Source organism: Rana temporaria, chromosome 6 (genome assembly GCF_905171775.1).
Source record: "Rana temporaria chromosome 6, aRanTem1.1, whole genome shotgun sequence".
Lineage (NCBI taxonomy): Eukaryota > Metazoa > Chordata > Amphibia > Anura > Ranidae > Rana > Rana temporaria.
In genome coordinates this window covers 7,016,512-7,036,622 of record NC_053494.1, presented here as the reverse complement: position 1 = coordinate 7,036,622, position 20,111 = coordinate 7,016,512, and the positions used below count along the sequence as shown (strand labels likewise).

The 20,111-nt window shown below is 52.7% G+C and overlaps 1 protein-coding gene across 1 annotated transcript; it reads right to left on the bottom strand.

Annotated features, from left to right (window-relative positions):
• Positions 1–723: 723 nt before the first annotated feature.
• MAPK7 (mitogen-activated protein kinase 7) lies at positions 724–19,461 on the bottom strand. Its single transcript, XM_040355988.1, has 7 exons — positions 19,270–19,461; positions 14,204–14,423; positions 11,925–12,090; positions 9,709–10,895; positions 5,476–6,428; positions 2,916–3,043; positions 724–2,198 (listed from the first exon to the last, which is right to left on the bottom strand). The coding sequence occupies exons 1-7, from the start codon at positions 19,453–19,455 to the stop codon at positions 2,045–2,047; spliced, it is 2,994 nt and encodes a 997-aa protein (XP_040211922.1). The 5' UTR covers positions 19,456–19,461; the 3' UTR covers positions 724–2,044.
• Between the last annotated feature and the right edge of the window lie 650 nt (positions 19,462–20,111).

Here is a 20,111-nt window from a genome sequence, read left to right as displayed (position 1 = left end):
CCGCCATAATGTCGCAGTCACGAAAAAAATCGCTGCTCGCCGCCATTAGTAGTAATAAAAAAAATAATAATAAAACTATCCCCTATTTTGTAAACGCTATAAATTTTGCGCAAACCAACCGATAAACGATTATTGTGATTTTTTTTACCAACAATATGTAGAAGAATACGTATCGGCTTAAACTGAGGAAAAAAAAAAAATTATATATGTTTTTGGGGGATATTTTTTATAGCAAAAAGTAAAAAATATTGCATTTTTTTCAAAATTGTCGCTCTATTTTTGTTTATAGCGCAACAACTAAAAACCGCAGATGTGATCAAATACCACCAAAAGAAAGCTCTATTTGTGGGGAAAAAAGGACGCCAATTTTGTTTGGGAGCCACGTCGCACGACCGCGCAATTGTCTGTTAAAGCGACGCAGTCCCGAACTGTAAAAACACCTTGGGTCTTTAGCCAGCATATTGGTCCGGGGCTTAAGTGGATATACATCCCACTGATATTTCTTGAAAAAAAAAAAATTTCACAAAAAGATAAATAAATATAAATTTTATTAACAATAAACTGAAGACATCGCAGCGTCAGAAGCAGGAGCAGCGCTGTAGTTTTCGGCCTGGTTTATACTTGAGGCTGGTAAAAATAGGCAACTGATCCACCGACCCCCCCCCCAACCATTAAAGTGTCTGTAAAGGTTTTTTTATTCATTCTCTGCATTAAGATAGAAAAAAAAAAAAAAAATGTGTGTTCAGCTCCCCAAATACTTACCTGAGCCCGATCTCAATCCAGTGCTGTGCCTGAGAGCCGCGGCTTTCTCCCTCCTTACTGGACATGGAGGCAGCCATTGGCTCCTGCTGTTGTCAATCACAGCCTGTAAGGAGACAGCAGGGGGGGGGGCAGGGCTAAATCTACTGATACGCCGGCCTAAGTCTCTCTGAATCCACCTAATTATGGGGATTATTCAGGACAGAGTGTGGGGGGCTTTTCAGGTAGGTGGAAAATTCCTCACATTCAGATTTTTCGGCACGTTGAGAAGTTTCGAAGGCCTTTGTTCCGTGTTCATTGGTTCAGGTGGCTCAGCGCACCTTGGTCATAAGATATCGAAGGGGACCTGTCACTCAGACGTGGTCACCTGTGTAGGTCTCTTCCTCTATAGGGCCCCCAGTGAAGCTCCAACATGTGTAAATGACAGGTGCTCACGCGGCTGACCCGCCCACACAGGTCCCGGGTCTCCTATGGCAGAAGAGCCGACCCAAGTGATACCTAACCGGAGTGTGCGAGACGACGGGTGGGCTCCTGATCCTCATCCTATTTCATCCTCTATTGTCTTTCCATGCAGTCTGTACACAAGCCTAGACCTCCAATAACGATCTAGATCTGGCTCCTGGAGACTACGGGGCCCTCACCTACCAAGAGAGTGTCTGGGAGAAGAACTGCCGGGGTGTTGCCCAGAGAAATACCAGCTGAAATCAGGCTTGTAGTGGGGGAGGAGCAGCTTTTTAATACGGGTGGGATGTGGAAGTACCTAGGTTACCCTACAGGAGGGAAGGGCTCAGGGTGGTGCCACCGGGGTGGTGCCGAGGGGCCCAACAAGCTCACAGGAGGCCCTCCAGGACTATGAAGAGAAAAGAAAGGTGAGGGATTTCAGTTGGGCGTTGATGACCGGTTCCTTCTCGTCTTTAGCCATCCCTTATTTTAATAAGTGCAAGTTGCCCTTTAAGTCCCCCCAGTGGCATAGCGTGGGGGGTGCGAGGGGGGCCATGGCCCCAAGCGCAACATTTTGGGGGAGAAATCCCGCACCAGTGTGTGTCCCCCGGCTCCTTCCTGTGTCTCCATGCTTCGGCCGCCATGTTCTGTCACAGGCGCCCTGTGATTGGGGGAATGGAGCCTTGCCCCGGGCGCTGACAACCCACGCTACGCCACCGAGTCCCCCTATGGTCAGTGCTCATCGATCTGACTGGCAGCCAGGAGCAGATCAGACAGTTCTCATTTCAGAGACACACAGGATAAGGTTCTGTCCCCCCCACGGAGACCTCCGTCCTGCGTGTCCTCAGCTGTCTTGGAGGTCGGGAATGTCGGAGAGGATCATGGGAGATCCCAGCTGCAGGTCTTCCTGGAGGGCGGTCAGGTCTGCGGGATTCATGCGATGAACCTCCAGCCAATCGGCTAAGAGTGATGCTGAAAGAGGGGCGGAGTCTACCAGGCTGAAAGAAAGAGAGACGCGGTGTCAAGAAACAGGCCCACAAATGTGGATGAATAAATCCCCGACATGTCACATTATATAATAACAGGGACCCACTGGACAGTACCAAGCCCTGATAAAGGGGGACCCACTGGACAGTACCAAGCCCTGATAAAGGGGGACCCACCAAACAGTACCAAGCCCTGATAAAGGGGGACCCACTGGACAGCACCAAGCCCTGATAAAGGGGGACCCACTGGACAGCACCAAGGCCTGATAAAGGGGGACCCACTGGACAGTACCAAGCCCTGATAAAGGGGGACCCACTGGACAGTACCAAGCCCTGATAAAGGGGGACCCACTGGACAGTACCAAGCTCTAATGAAAGGGGGACCCACTAGAAAGTACTAAGCCCTGATAAAGGGGACCCACTGGACAGTACCAAATTCTAATGAAAGGGGGACCCACTGAACAGTACCAAGCCCTGATAAAAGGGGGACCCACTGGACAGTACCAAATGCTAATAAAAGGGAGACCCACTGGATAGTACCAAGCATTGATAAAGTGGGACCCACTAGACAGTACCAAGCTCTAATGAAAGGGGGACCCACTGGACAGTACCAAGCACTGATAAAGGGGGACCCACCGACCAGTACCAAGCCCTGCTGAAGATGAATCCATTGAAGAGGACTGAGCCCTGATGAAGGGGGAACCCCTGATCCCTTCCAAGCCCTCTTACCTCTCGCGGCTCTCCGATGCCATATCGAAGGACTGGTTCAGAAACTCCTCAAGATCGAAGCCCAATCCGTACCCAGCGCCACTTCCTTTTGGTGTGACAGAGAAGACGGGGGGCAGGACATCCTCCACCTGGGAGTGTTCAGGGAAAGATCAGTAGATAAAAAATTGTGTTAAAAAAAAAAAACTTCTGCGCAAATATCACATGACCTAAAACAATTGCAACGCCCCCTGTTTTATTCTCTAGGGCCGGGGGCTCAAACTGGCGTCCCTCCGGCTGTTGCGAAACTACACGTCCCATGAGGCATTGCAAGGCTGACAGTTACAAACATGACTCCTCCCACAGGCAGAGGCATGATGGGATTTGTAGTTTCGGCATTGCTGGGGGGCCGCCAGTTTCAGACCCCGGCTCTAGGGCCTCTGTTTAACCACTTAAGGACCGCCTCCCGCACATTTACGTCGGCAGAATGGCACGGCTGGGCACAAGCACGTACAGGTACGTCCTCTGCTAGTGCCCAGTCCGAAGCTCCGGGACCGATGACGTCACACCTACAGCCACACCCCCCTACAGTTAGAAACACATATGAGGTCACATTTAACCCATTCAGCGACCTCTAGTGGTTAACTCCCAAACTGCAATTGTCATTTTCACAATAAATGCATTTTTATAGCATTTTTTTGCTGTGTAAATGACAATGGTCCCAAAAATGTGTCAAAATTGTCCGAAGTGTCCGCCATAATGTCGCAGTCACGAAAAAAAAACGCTGATCGCCGCCATTAGTAGTAAAAAAATAATAATTAATAAAAATGCAATAAAACTATCCCCTATTTTGTAAACGCTATAAATTTTGCGCAAACCAACCGATAAACGCTTATTGCGATTTTTTTTTACCAAAAATAGGTAGAAGAATACGTATCGGCCTAAACTGAGGAAAAAATAAGTTTTTATATATTTTTTGGGGGATATTTATTAGAGCAAAAAGTAAAAAATATTTGCCCAGATTCAGGTACATTTGCGTTTTATTTGCGGAGGCACAGGGCTACGATTTTGCCCTGCGCCCACGCAAATATTTTGCGCTGCCCTCGATTCACGGAGCAGTAGCTCCGTAAATTGCGAGGGCGCGCCGGCAAAATTGCCCGGCGTAAGCACGCGCAATGTAAATGATCCCGCCGGGGGCGGGAATCATTTAAATTAGGCGCGCTCCCGCGCCGAGCGCAAGGACGTCATTTGCTTCAAAGTGAACGTGAATGGCGTCCAGCGCCATTCACGAATCACTTACGCAAACGACGTAAAATTTGAACGTCGCGACGCGGGAAGGGCGGTATACATTAGCATTGGCTGCCCCTACTATTAGAAGGGGCAGACTTACACTAAAGACGCCGTACGGAAAATCCGTAACTTGTGTACGCAGGGCCCGCGCAACTTTGTGAATCGGTGTTAGTATGCAATTTGCATACTATACGCTGACCACAATGGGAGCGCCCCCTAGCGGCCAACGCAAGAATGCAGCCTAAAATCAGCGTGGCATAAGAGCCTTATGCCACGCAGATTTTAGGCTGCAGTCGGCGTTACGATGTTCCTGAATCAGGAGCATTCGTAACGCCGGCGCAAGTAAGTAATTGCGCTGCGTAACCTATGGTTACGCAGGCGCAATTGCTTACTGAATCTGGGCCACTGATTTTTTTTCAAAATCGTCGCTCTATTTTTGTTTATAGCGCAAAAAATAAAAACCGCAGAGGTGATCAAATACCACCAATAGAAAGCTCTATTTGTGGGGAAAAAAGGACGTCGATTTTGTTTGGGAGCCACGTCGCACGACCGCGCAATTGTCTGTTAAAGCGACGCAGTGCCGAATCGCAAAACCTGGCCAAGTCCTTTAGCTGCCTAAAGGCCGGGTCTTAAAGCGGGGGTTCACCCTAAATTTTTTTTTTTTTCTAGCATGCCATCAAGCATACTAGCGCAATCTACAGTACGCCTTTATTTTATTTTTTGGCGCCGTACTCACAGTTTACTGCCGTAGTGAAGTTTCAGACTCCCCGCGGGGAATGGGTGTTCCTATGCAGAGGGAAGATGATTGACGGCCGGCAATGGCGCGTCACGCTTCCCGAAGATAGCCGAAATAGGACTTGGCTCTTCACGGCGCCTGCGCAGTCAGCTCCGATGTCTGTGCGCAGGCGCCGTATAGCGCCGTGAAGAGGCAAGTCCTATTTCGGCTATCTTCGGGAAGCGTGACGCGCCAGAGCCGGCCGTCAATCATCTTCCCTCTGCATAGGAACACCCATTCCCCGCGGGGAGTCTGAAACTTCACTACGGCAGTAAACTGAGTACGGCTCAAAAAAAAAAAAAAGAAAGGCATACTGTATCTCGCGCTAGTATGCTTGATGGCATGCTAGAAACTTGTATTTTAGGGTGAAACACCGCTTTAAGTGGTTAAAAAAAGATCTATATAATGTTTGGGCGTAAATAATACCGATTTGTAAAAGTATCAGAAGTGGCCTGGTCTTGACTATACGGCATTTCTTGGGTTTAGGGTTCTGAGGGGCGTAGTGGTTGACGCTCCTACCTGAGACTTTGAGAACTGTTGGGTCACCAGGTTGATATCTGGAGAGGTGGAGGTGGAGGGGTCGGCTGCGTTGAAGGTGGTGGGTCGGAGAGGTATCAGATCTTGGGGTTTGGGCTCCTCTTGAAGGCGACAATCCACCCCACCGGGGAACGTTATTCCGGGGACTTGCGTCGGTTGCGCGATGTCAGTGGGGTTGCGTAGGAAGAGCGCTGGATCCACAGTGACGGAATTCCGCTTCCCGTCTCCCGCGTCGGCCGCTGGCCAGCTTTCCTGGTGCCCTCCTCTGCTCCATGTTGGGTTGATTCTGGCCTGAGCAGAGAAAGCCCCGGGCAGAACGTGCCCGCTGGAAAGAAATTTGACATCTGGGGGAAGCTGGCTGGCGATTGGAGGAGCCACCGGCTTCACTTGGGGAGCCAGCACCACAGGGGCAATCTGGAAGGGTGCTGGGGTGGGTGGCACATAATGGAGCAGGTTGGGCACAGGGCAGGGGTTCAGGCACCTTGGAATAAACTGGATATTTGGTGCGACAACGGGAGCCGAGATGGTTCCGTTCTGCTGGCATCGGACCTCAGGAACTGGATTGAGATTGGCCATGCCAAACACTGTCTGTTGGGGAAGGGGCGGAGTCATGGTGCCCATGTCTGGACAGGGAGCTGGTTTTGGCACGGTTGGCGTTGGGTTGGTGGGAGGCGGGGCCTGCTGGGGAAGCGGCTGTTGCTGCGTGTGGTCGATCATCCGCGTCCACCGCTCCAAAAGGTTCTTGTCATTTTCGCTCAAAATCAACCCGCCGAATCCGTCCGCTTTCTCACGCCGCTCCTTCTCTTTCTGCTTCTTTTCCTTCTCCCGGGCGCGCTCCTGACGCCGCCTCCTCTTCTCCTCCCTTTCACGCTGTCGCTCCTGTGCCGTGATTGGCTTCTTTAATTCCGGGGTCTCAGGAATGGAACTGGGGGCGTCTACGGGAGAGACACGAGGACAAGAATTAGGAACAACAGAGGATTACATTATTGGTGTAAAGATAAAGGATTGGGGTTTGTGCCCTTATCATTGGGGGGCTTCTAGTAGGCGGGGCTTCATCCAGAACCTCCGGGGCCCTGGTGCAAGAAACCATGAAGGGCCTCCTGACCCAATGATCCTGGGGCCCTTTCCTCTGGGCACAGGCCCCTTCTCACTGATCCAGTGGCCCTTTTTTATGGTCCAGCAGTGGGACCCTTTCCTGCCATCTTGGGGTGATAGACCAGGGCCGGTCGCAAGTGTGACCTTTGCAACCCTGGTAGTTCTGCCACTGTCTCACCACAAATGATCACGCACATGGCTCACCTCCCCCAATCGCACGCACATGACTCACCTCCACCGATTGCAAGCACAAGACTCACCTCTCCCGATCGTACGCACAGGACTCACTACCCCCAATCGTACGCACAGGACTCACCTCCACCGATGGCAGGCGCAGGACTTGCCTCAACCGATCGCACGACCAAGACTCACCTCCGCCGATTGCAAGCACAAGACTCACCTCCACCGATAGCAGGCACAGGACTCGCCTCCCCCGATCGTACGCACAGTACTCACCTCCCCCAATCGCACGCACAGGACTCACCTCCCCCAATCGCACGCACAGGACTCACCTCCCCCAATCGCACGCACAGGACTCACCTCCCCCAATCGCACGCACAGGACTCACCTCCCCCAATCGCACGCACAGGACTCACCTCCACCGATGGCACACACAGGACTCACCTCCCCCAATCGCACGCACAGGACTCACCTCCCCCAATCGCACGCACAGGACTCACCTCCCCCAATCGCACGCACAGGACTCACCTCCACCGATGGCACACACAGGACTCACCTCCCCCAATCGCACGCACAGGACTCACCTCCCCCAATCGCACGCACAGGACTCACCTCCCCCAATCGCACGCACAAGACTCGCTTCCCCCGATCGCACGCACAAGACTCGCCTCCCCCGATCGCACGCACAAGACTCGCTTCCCCCGATCGCACGCACAAGACTCGCTTCCCCCGATCGCACGCACAAGACTCGCTTCCCCCGATCGCACGCACAAGACTCGCCTCCCCCGATCGCACGCACATGACTCACCTCCACCGATTGCAAGCACAAGACTCACCTCCCCCGATTGTAAGCACAAGACTCACCTCTCCCAATCGTACGCACAGCACTCACCTCCACCGATGGCAGGCGCAGGACTTGCCTCAACCGATCGTACGCACAGGACTCACCTCGACGATCGCATGCACAGGACTCACCTCCACCGATCGCATGCACAGGACTCACCTCCCCTGATCGCACGACCAAGACTCACCTCCGCCGATTGCAAGCACAAGACTCACCTCCCCCAATCGCACGCACAGTACTCACCTCCCCCAATCGCACGCACAGTACTCACCTCCCCCAATCGCACGCACAGTACTCACCTCCCCCAATCGCACGCACAGTACTCACCTCCCCCAATCGCACGCACAGGACTCACCTCCCCCAATCGCACGCACAAGACTCACCTCCGCCGATTGCAAGCACAAGACTCACCTCCCCCAATCGCACGCACAAGACTCACCTCCCCCAATCGCACGCACAGGACTCACCTCCCCTGATCGCACGACCAAGACTCACCTCCGCCGATTGCACGCACAAGACTCACCTCCCCCAATCGCACGCACAGGACTCACCTCCCCCAATCGCACGCACAGGACTCACCTCCCCTGATCGCACGACCAAGACTCACCTCCGCCGATTGCAAGCACAAGACTCACCTCCCCCAATCGCACGCACAGTACTCACCTCTCCCAATCGCACGCACAAGACTCACCTCCCCCAATCGGACGCACAGGACTCACCTCCCCCAATCGCACGCACAGGACTCACCTCCCCCAATCGCACGCACAGAACTCACCTCCACCGATGGCACACACAGGACTCACCTCCCCCAATCGCACGCACAAGACTTGCTTCCCCCGATCGCACGCACAAGACTCGCTTCCCCCGATCGCACGCACAAGACTCACCTCCCCCAATCGCACGCACAAGACTCACCTCCCCCAATCGCACGCACAGGACTCACCTCCCCCAATCGCACGCACAGGACTCACCTCCCTGATCCCACACACAGGACTCACCTCCACCGGTGGCAGGCATAGGACTCACCTCCCCCAATCGCACGCACAGGACTCACCTCCCCCAATCGCACGCACAGGATTCACCCCCCCCCCCGATCACAAGCACAATACTCACGTCCACCGATCGCTCGCACAAGACTCACCTCCCCTGATCGCTCGCACAGGACTCACCTCCCCTGATCGCACGCACAGGACTCACCTCCCCTGATCGCACGCACAAGACTCACCTCCAACGATCCACTGAGTGTTTACAAACACTGCATTTGACATTTAAACATATAGCTGGATTCAGACAGCCCGCCGCATCTTTCCGGCGGCGTAGCGTATCGTATTTACACTACGCCGCCGTAAGTTAGCTAGGCAAGTACTGTATTCACAAAGCACTTGCCTGCTAAGTTACGGCGGCGTAGCGTGAATAGGCCAGCGTAAGCGCGCCGAATTCAAATGAGGATGTGGGGGGGCGTGTTTTATGTAGATTAACTGTGACCCGACATGATTGACGTTTTTTACGAACGGCGCATGCGCCGTCCGTGTACATATCCAAGTGTGCATTGCGGCAAAGTACGCCGCAAGGACGTTTTGGTTTCGACGTGGACGTAAATTACGTTCAGCCCTATTCATGGACGACTTACGCAAACAACGTAAAATTTTCAAATTTCGACGCGGGAACGACGGCCATACTTAACATTGACTACGCCTCCTAGGGGCAGCTTTATCTTTAGGCGGCCTATCTCTTACGGAAACGGCGTAACTTTACTGCGACGGGCGCACATACGTTCGTGAATAGGCGTATCTAGTGATTTACATATTCTACGCCGAACTCAATGGAAGCGCCACCTAGCGGCCAGCCTAAATATTGCACCCTAAGATCTTAGATAGGTTTAAGTGTATCGCTGTTTGAGAATACACTTAAACTTAGGACGGCGCAGATTCCGAGTTAGGTCGGCGTATCTACTGATACGCCGGCCTAACTCTTTATGAATCTAGCTAATAGTGTACAGGCTTGTGTGGATGGGCTTTGTTTACAAACACTGCATTGTGCATTTGAATGTAGCGCAAAGAGAAGCAGGTCAGACACTTGAAAAGCCTTTAGCTCACCTTTGGATTTGTTGCGCAGGGCCGACTTCAGCAGAGCAGCTTTCAGCGCCGCCTTGGTGTCGTCAGAAATGGCGCCCTCTCTCTTTGGCACTGGCTCGGGATCAGTCTTAATCACTGGCGCCTCCTCTTTCACCTCCGTACTTTCTCTCGTTGGCACAATATCTTCAATCTCCGAGGGAGAGGTCAGGTCGATGGTCTCCGGCTTGACGGGCGCTCGTGGCGACTCCATGGGGAAATCACCTCTTTCCCTGGCAGAGTTGGCACTTGGCATATCCACATCAAACCCTTGAGGGGGCGGCGGGAGCGGCGGTGACTGGAAGTCATCTGAGCGAATGACGTGGTCGCTCACCGGGCCCTCATCTGCTGGTTTCAGGACGGGTTTGAAGCTGATCTGCCGTCGGATGCCCTCTCTCCTCTGGTGGAAGCCGTCTATCTCCGCCACGATGGCCTCTTTGATCTTCTCTTTGGTCAGGATCTGCTTGTCAAAGTCAAAGTCGAACGCTGGCACACATTCCGGCTCGTCGTCCGGGTCGTGGTACTTGGATAGGAAAGGGTGCCGCAGGGCTTCGCACACGGATATGCGCTCACGCGGGTCAAACCTCAACATTTTGGAGAGCAGATCCAAGGACTTCCTGTCTCCTTGAGGGTACAGGCTCGTCCAGGGTACCGGCTGGCGAGAGGGCAAGCTCTGGATGTAGGCTCGGACCCTCTCCGCCCCGATGGCGCGGATCACCTGGCTGGAGGGCGTTCCAAGCACCGTCATGATGAGCTGAAGCTGGTGGATATAGTTCTTGCCGGGGAAGATCTGTTTGCGGCCCAGCATTTCGGCAAAGATGCAGCCCACGGACCACATGTCGATGGCCTGAGTGTACTCGTGGAGCGACAGCATGAGCTCCGGGGCGCGGTACCAGCGGGTGGCCACGTACTCCGTCATGAAGTATTTGTACTCGTCGGGCTTGGTGCAAAGTCCTCGGGCCATGCCGAAGTCGCCAACCTTCAGCTCACAGTTCTCATTGATCAGAAGGTTACTTGGCTTCAGGTCGCGGTGGAGAACGTTTGCCGAGTGGATGTATTTTAGACCCCTCAGCAGCTGGTACAGGAAGTACCGGGCGTGTTCCAACGTCAGCGGCTGCGAGGAGTGGATGATCTGGTGAAGATCACTCTCCATGAGATCCAGCACCACGTATCTGAAGATCAGAAAAAAAAAAAAAATACTATTAAAAGCAGTAAAAATAGGTCACGGAGCGGCAGAACGGGGGGATGCCGGTGTAAACAAAGCATTTCCTTGTTCTGCATTGTGACACGACACTGATCTACTGCTCCCTGTCATCGGGAGCGGTGATTAGTGTCGTGTCACTGGTATCCCATCCCCTACACAGTTAGAAACACTCCCTAGGACACACTTAACCCCCTTCCTCGCCCCCAAGTGGGTAACCCCTTCACTGACCAGTGTCATTTACACAGTAATCAGTGCATTTATTTTTTAGCACTGTTCGCTGTATAAATTACAAGGGTCCCAAAATAGCGTCAAAAGTGTCCGATATGTCCGCCGTAATGTCGCAGTCACGATAGGAATGGAGAGCTCTCTATCCCCCCCTCACCTAGGAATGAAGAGCTCTCAATCCCCCCCTCACCTAGGAATGAAGAGCTCTCTATCCCCCCCTCACTTAGGAATGGAGATCTCTATATCCCCCCTGACCTAGGAATGGAGAGCTCTCTATACCCCCTCACCTAGGAATGGAGAGCTCTCTACCCCCCTCACCTAGGAATGGAGATCTCTCTATCCCCCCTGACCTAGGAATGGAGAGCTCTCTATCCCCCCTAACCTAGGAATGGAGAGCTCTCTATCCCCCCTAACCTAGGAATGGAGAGCTCTCTATCCCCCCTAACCTAGGAATGAAGTGCTCTCTATCCCCCCTCACCTAGGAATGGAGATCTCTCTATCCCCCCTCACCTAGGAATGCAGATCTCTCTATCCCCCCTCACCTAGGAATGGAGAGCTCTCTATCCCCCCTCACCTAGGAATGGAGATCTCTCTATCCCCCCTCACCTAGGAATGGAGATCTCTCTATCCCCCCTCACCCAGGAATGGAGAGCTCTCTATCCCCCCTCACCTAGGAATGGAGATCTCTCTATCCCCCCTCACCTAGGAATGGAGATCTCTCTGTCCCCCCCTCCCCACCGCAGGAGAAGGAAAAGAAATGCGCGGTTCTTACACAGATTTGAACTCGGAGTACGGCACCGAGGGCTTCAGGATGTCTTTGATGGCGATGACGTTGTCGTGTTTGAAGTGCTTCAGAATCTTCAGTTCTCGTAACGTCCGCTTGGCGTGCGTCACCACATCGAAGGCGTTGGGGATCTTCTTAATGGCGACCTTCTGACCTGCAGAGGAACAGGAACATATATACCATATAATATATACACACAGTATGTCACAAAAGTCAGAACACCCCTCAGTCACATTTCTGTGACAACACTGAAGAAATGACACTTTGTATCTACAATGTTGTGTAGTGGGTGTACAGCTTGTATAACGGTGTACATTCACCGTCCCCTCAAAATAACTCAACACACTGAAAACTAAACTGCTGGCAACAAAAGTGAGTACACCCCTAAGTGAAAATGTCCAAATTGGACCCAATACACACAGGCCCGGATTCACAGACAGCGGCGCACATTTATGCCGCCGTAGCGTATCTTCTTTACGCTACGCCGACGCAGCGCAGAGAGGAAAGCAAGGAATTCACAAAGCACTTCCTCCCAAATCTGCGCTGGGTTTCTTAGGCGTAAGTCGGCGTAAGTGGAAGTGGGCGTGAGCCATGCAAATGAGGCGTGACCCCATGCAAATGATAGCTGAGTCTCAGACAGATACGAATAACGAACGGCGCATGCACCGTCCCCTGGACGCATCCCAGTGCGCATGCTCAGACTCACGTCCGGACAACTGCCTAAGATACGCCGGATCACTGCCTACGGCGTGAATGTAACCTATGCCCAGCCATATTCACATCCTACGTAAAATACGTCGGCTTGTGTTCCCTTTGCATGGATGCTGCCGAGTTACACCTCCTTTATGGGGCTTAACTTTACGCCGGACGTATGATTTTACGCGCACTGCGTCGGGCGCACGTACGTTCGTGAATCGGCGTATCTCCCTCATTTGCATATTTGAATAGAAAATCAATGGGAGCGCCAAATGCGTCCAGCGTAAATATGCGCCCACTCTACGCCGACAAGTTACGTCGGTCGGATAAAGCCTGTTTTTAGGCGTATCTTAGTTTGTGGGTCCGGCGCACAGATACGACGGCGCATATTTGCACTTACGCGGCGTGTCTGGAGATACGTCGGCGTAAGTGCTTTGTGAATCCGGGCCACACACTGTGGAAACTAGCAGAATTCAAGCCACAGCACTGTGCAGTACCCCGTTTGGCCTGAGGTGGGGGTGCGCCGGAGCCGAGCAGAGGCGTTCGGAAAAACTCAGAAATACTCCATTCCTAAGCCTTTCCGAGTTCAGCCCGAGCTGTCCTCTGGCCTTTCCGAGGCTTTTTGGCGCCCCCCCCCCACCTCTGGCCACATGCGGTATTGCATGCCGTTGAAGTCAATTCGGAACAAATTATTTTCGTTTCCATTGGGCTAGATTCAGTAAGCAATTGCGTCTGCGTATCCATAGTTACGCAGCGCAATTGCTTAGTTGCGCCGGCGTATCGACTGCTCCTGATTCAGGAACCTCGTTACGCCGACTGCAGCCTAAGATATGACTGGCATAAGGCTCTTATGCCGTCGTATCGTAGGCTGAATTCTTACGATGGCCGCTAGGTGGCGTTCCCGTAGTGGTCAGCGTAGAGTATGCAAATTGCATACTAACGCCGATTCACAACCGTACGCCCGCCCGGCGTTCGCATTTTACGTCGTTTGCGTTCGTCGGTTTCTGCGTAAGGCTGCCCATGCTATTAGCAGGGGCAGCCAATGCTAAGTATACCCGTCGTTCCCGCGTCGCGATTTTTGAAAATTACGTTGTTTGCGTAAGTGAATCGTGAATGGCGCTGGACGCCATTTACGTTCACGTTGAAGCAAATGACGTCCTTGCGACGTCATTTACCGCAATGCACATCGGGAAAGTTTCCCAACGGAGCATGCGCACTACGTTCGGCAGGGGAACGCGCCTAATTTAAATGATCCACGCCCCCTACGGGATCATTTAAATTACGTGCGCTTACGCCGGCCTCTTTTACGCTACGCCTCTGCAACTTTACCGGCAAGTGCTTTGTGAATCAAGCACTTGCCAGTAAAACTTGCGGAGGTGTAACGTAAATTTCTTATGTTACGCAAACGCAGTTTTGCGCGCCCCTACTTGAATCTACCCCAGTGACTTCTATGGGGAAACTCGCTTTGATATGAGAGCGCTTTGGATTACGAGCATTCTCCTGGGACGGATTATTATCCTCGTAATCCGAAGTTCCGCTGTATATTACACACAGTATATAAACACGATTACCAGAGCCCTTCCTGCGAGCGGACGACACCACGCCGTAAGCTCCAGTGCCGATGGTCTCGATGATCTCGTATTCGTCTCCCACGTCGAAGGTAATGTCGAAGGAGCGCTCTTTCAGGATGGCGAGGTTCTTGGCCGCGGTGGACGTGCAGTGAGACGCTTCCAGTTTGGACGGATCCCTGTCCTGCGCAGGATCTTCAGGATTCTTCTCCGCCATGGCTGCCTGAAGGAGGGAGAAGAGAGCGAGAAAAGGCCGCAGGTTAGACGCTAGAGGGTCTATTTATATAAAAAATGGAAATTGTATTTACATTCGATCTGATTTTTTTTTTTTTTTTTTTTAAACATTCGATCTGATGCTAAATCAAATGTTTAAGTCCATTTATAATGAACATAGTGTGACTCCGGAGTAATACCGCCTTATGGCCACTAGATGGAGCCGAGGATCCCAATAAATAAATACATCTAGGTAAGAAAAGATACAATGTAACAGTTTTGTAGAACTCTGGAGGAAAGCAGCCAATCAGTGAGAAGCCGGGAATAGCAACCGTTACATTTGTTTGCCGATTCTGTAGGAGGATACATTGTATCTCTTCTCACCAAGGTGTGTTTATTTCCTATGGTCTCCAGCGCCATCAGGTGGCCATATTTATGCACAGGAGAGAAAGGAGCGTTTGATTGGCCCATTCCTCAGAGCACCTGGGTACTTCCCCTCCCTGTACACAGCGTCTCATTGGACGAAGAGCCGTGCAAAGTATTTTATAAAGGCAGCCATTCAATCCATAGGAGTGAGGACATCTTGTGGTGAAAAGGGGGTACTGCGGGGGGAGCATTGCAGCTGTAATCTCTTTCTGTTTATTTACCCCCAGTGAGGGGTGTACCTCCATTATATACCCCCAGTGAGGGGTGTACCTCCATTATATACCCCCAGTGAGGGGTGTACCTCCATTATATACCCCCAGTGAGGGGTGTACCTCCATTATATACCCCCCAGTGAGGGTGTACCTCCATTATATACCCCCAGTGAGGGGTGTACCTCCATTATATACCCCCAGTGAGGGGTGTACCTCCATTATATACCCCCAGTGAGGGGTGTACCTCCATTATATACCCCCAGTGAGGGGTGTACCTCCATTATATACCCCCCAGTGAGGGGTGTACCTCCATTATATACCCCCCAGTGAGGGGTGTACCTCCATTATATACCCCCAGTGAGGGTGTACCCCCATTATATACCACCAGTGAGGGTGTGTCTCCATTATATACCCCCAGTGAGGGTGTGTCTCCATTATATACCCACAGTGAGGGGTGTACCTCCATTATATACCCCCAGTGAGGGGTGTACCCCCATTATATACCCCCCAGTGAGGGTGTGTCTCCATTATATACCCCCAGTGAGGATATACCCCCATTATATACCCCCAGTGAGGGGTGTACCCCCATTATATACCCCCAGTGAGGGGTGTACCTCCATTATATACCCCCAGTGAGGGGTGTACCCCCATTATATACCCCCAGTGAGGGGTGTACCTCCATTATATACCCCCAGTGAGGGTGTACCTCCATTATATACCCCCAGTGAGGGGTGTACCTCCATTATATACCCCCAGCGAGGGGTGTACCCCCATTATATACCCCCAGTGAGGGGTGTACCCCCATTATATACCCCCAGTGAGGGGTGTTCCCCCATTATATACCCCCAGTGAGGGTGTACCTCCATTATATACCCCCAGTGAGGGGTGTTCCCCCATTATATATCCCCAGTGAGGGTGTACCTCCATTATATACCCCCAGTGAGGGTGTACCCCCATTATATACCCCCAGTGAGGGTGTACCTCCATTATATACCCCCAGTGAGGGGTGTACCCCCATTATATACTCTCAGTGAGGGTGTACCCCCATTATATACTCTCAGTGAGGGTGTACCCCCATTATATACCCCCAGTGAGGGTGTACCCCCATTATATACCCCCAGTGAGGGGTGTACCTCCATTATATACCCCCAGTGAGGGGTGTACCCCCATTATATACCCCCAGTGAGGGGTGTACCCCCATTATACCCCCAGTGAGGGGTGTACCCCCATTATATACCCCCAGTGAGGGGTGTACCCCCATTATATACCCCCAGTGAGGGTGTACCTCCATTATATACCCCCAGCGAGGGGTGTACCCCCATTATATACCCCCAGTGAGGGGTGTACCCCATTATATACTCTCAGTGAGGGTGTACCCCCATTATATACCCCCAGTGAGGGGTGTACCCCCATTATATACCCCCAGTGAGGGTGTACCCCCATTATATACCCCCAGTGAGGGTGTACCCCCATTATATACCCCCAGTGAGGGGTGTTCCCCCATTATATACCCCCAGCGAGGGGTGTACCCCCATTATATACCCCCAGTGAGGGGTGTACCTCCATTATATACCCCCAGTGAGGGGTGTACCCCCATTATATACTCTCAGTGAGGGTGTACCCCCATTATATACCCCCAGTGAGGGGTGTACCCCCATTATATACCCCCAGTGAGGGTGTACCTCCATTATATACCCCCAGTGAGGGTGTACCCCCATTATATACCCCCAGTGAGGGGTGTTCCCCCATTATATACCCCCAGCGAGGGGTGTACCCCTATTATATACCCCCAGTGAGGGGTGTACCCCCATTATATACCCCCAGTGAGGGTGTACCCCCATTATATACCCCCCAGTGAGGGGTGTACCCCATTATATACCCCCAGTGAGGGGTGGTCCCCCATTATCTACCCCCAGTGAGGGGTGTACCCCCATTATATACCCCCAGTGAGGGGTGTACCTCCATTATATACCCCAGTGAGGGGTGTACCCCCATTATATACCCCCAGTGAGGGTGTACCCCATTATATACCCCCAGTGAGGGGTGTACCTCCATTATATACCCCCCAGTGAGGGTGTACCCCATTATATACCCCCAGTGAGGGGGTGTACCCCCATTATATACCCCCAGTGAGGGTGTACCCCATTATATACCCCCAGTGAGGGGTGTACCCCCATTATATACCCCCAGTGAGGGGGTGTACCTCCATTATATACCCCCCAGTGAGGGGTGTACCTCCATTATATACCCCCAGTGAGGGGTGTACCCCCATTATATACCCCCAGTGAGGAGTGTTCCCCCATTATATACCCCCAGTGAGGGGTGTACCCCCATTATATACCCCCAGTGAGGGGTGTACCCCCATTATATACCCCCAGTGAGGGGTGTACCCCCATTATATACCCCCAGTGAGGGTGTACCCCCATTATATACCCCCAGTGAGGGGTGTACCTCCATTATATACCCCCAGTGAGGGGTGTACCCCCATTATATACCCCCAGTGAGGGGTGTACCCCCATTATACCCCCAGTGAGGGGTGTACCCCCATTATATACCCCCAGTGAGGGGTGTACCCCCATTATATACCCCCAGTGAGGGTGTACCTCCATTATATACCCCCAGTGAGGGGTGTACCCCCATTATATACCCCCAGTGAGGGGTGTACCCCCATTATATACCCCCAGTGAGGGTGTACCCCCATTATATACCCCCAGTGAGGGGTGTACCTCCATTATATACCCCCAGTGAGGGGTGTACCCCCATTATATACCCCCAGTGAGGGGTGTACCCCCATTATACCCCCAGTGAGGGGTGTACCCCCATTATATACCCCCAGTGAGGGGTGTACCCCCATTATATACCCCCAGTGAGGGTGTACCTCCATTATATACCCCCAGCGAGGGGTGTACCCCCATTATATACCCCCAGTGAGGGGTGTACCCCCATTATATACCCCCAGTGAGGGGTGTTCCCCCATTATATACCCCCAGCGAGGGGTGTACCCCCATTATATACCCCCAGTGAGGGGTGTACCTCCATTATATACCCCCAGTGAGGGGTGTACCCCCATTATATACTCTCAGTGAGGGTGTACCCCCATTATATACCCCCAGTGAGGGGTGTACCCCCATTATATACCCCCAGTGAGGGTGTACCTCCATTATATACCCCCAGTGAGGGTGTACCCCCATTATATACCCCCAGTGAGGGGTGTTCCCCCATTATATACCCCCAGCGAGGGGTGTACCCCTATTATATACCCCCAGTGAGGGGTGTACCCCCATTATATACCCCCAGTGAGGGTGTACCCCCATTATATACCCCCCAGTGAGGGGTGTACCCCATTATATACCCCCAGTGAGGGGTGGTCCCCCATTATCTACCCCCAGTGAGGGGTGTACCCCCATTATATACCCCCAGTGAGGGGTGTACCTCCATTATATACCCCAGTGAGGGTGTACCCCCATTATATACCCCCAGTGAGGGGTGTACCCCCATTATATACCCCCAGTGAGGGGTGTACCCCCATTATATACCCCCAGTGAGGGGTGTTCCCCCATTATATACCCCCAGTGAGGGGTGTACCCCCATTATATACCCCCAGTGAGGGGTGTACCCCCATTATATACCCCCAGTGAGGGTGTACCCCCATTATATACCCCCCAGTGAGGGGTGTACCCCATTATATACCCCCAGTGAGGGGTGGTCCCCCATTATCTACCCCCAGTGAGGGGTGTACCCCCATTATATACCCCCAGTGAGGGGTGTACCTCCATTATATACCCCAGTGAGGGGTGTACCCCCATTATATACCCCCAGTGAGGGGTGTACCCCCATTATATACCCCCAGTGAGGGGTGTTCCCCCATTATATACCCCCAGTGAGGGGTGTACCTCCATTATATACCCCCAGTGAGGGGTGTACCCCCATTATATACCCCCCAGTGAGGGGTGTACCCCCATTATATACCCCCCAGTGAGGGTGTACCCCCATTATATACCCCCAGTGAGGGGTGTACCCCCATTATATACCCCCAGTGAGGGGTGTACCCCCATTATATACTATTTTCCATCCTCAGTGAAGGGCACTGCACAGTTCATACCTCTGTACACAGACAGTGTAACCGGAGCCCTCCCCTCACCCCCCCCCCCGGACCTACACACCCCCTCCACCCCACCCGGAAGAGTCGGGCACAGCGGCCCCTTTAAGAGAACTCACCCAGCGGCCGAGCCGCCGCAGGACCCGGATGTTCGGCGGAGAGCGGAGGGCGGGGCCAGAGTCACCGCTGTCCAAGCGCCTCCGCCAATCAGAGGCGGGGAGAACGCCGAGCGTCGGAGGGAAGAGGAGAGAGCGTAGGGAGGCGTGTCCTGTCTCTAGGAAACGGGGGAGGCCGACCCCGCCCATTATCGGGAAGCATCTCGGACACAGAGGGGGCGCGGCACCTGGGCATACAGGGGGCGGAGCTGGCTTGCTAAAGGGGTGTGGCAGTGGGTGGGGTCTCTATGGCGCTCGGCCACGTGGTCTGATGTCTCCCTTTCCAGTGTGTGAGATCCGGGGGAGGGGCCAGAGGGGTCACCGGATGGGCTGATTGGCTGATTCCTGAGATTGTACAATCAGATTGTATAGTATTTGGTCAACCTAAATCACCACACACACACCATACAATCTGATTGTACAATCTCATGTAGGGTCTCCATACACCATACAATCTGATTGTACAATCTCATGTAGGGCCACCATACACCATACAATCTGATTGTACAATCTCATGTAGGGTCTCCATACAATCTGATTGTACAATCTCATGTAGGGTCTCCATACACCATACAATCTGATTGTACAATCTCCTTGAAGCTCCATGCACGCCTTATTCTTTTAGATGCCTGAAAAGCAGCAGTAGAAAAACAAAATGTGGTAAATGCTGTGTTTTTTTTGCATGCTCTTGGAGTGATTGAATTCTATTGGCCGGAATATTCACCCCCTTTGCGTTGGCCCTTTTAATGCCCCGATGTCTGAGGCTCCAATCGCACACCCAGGCGTTCGGAATCATGGGCCAAAAC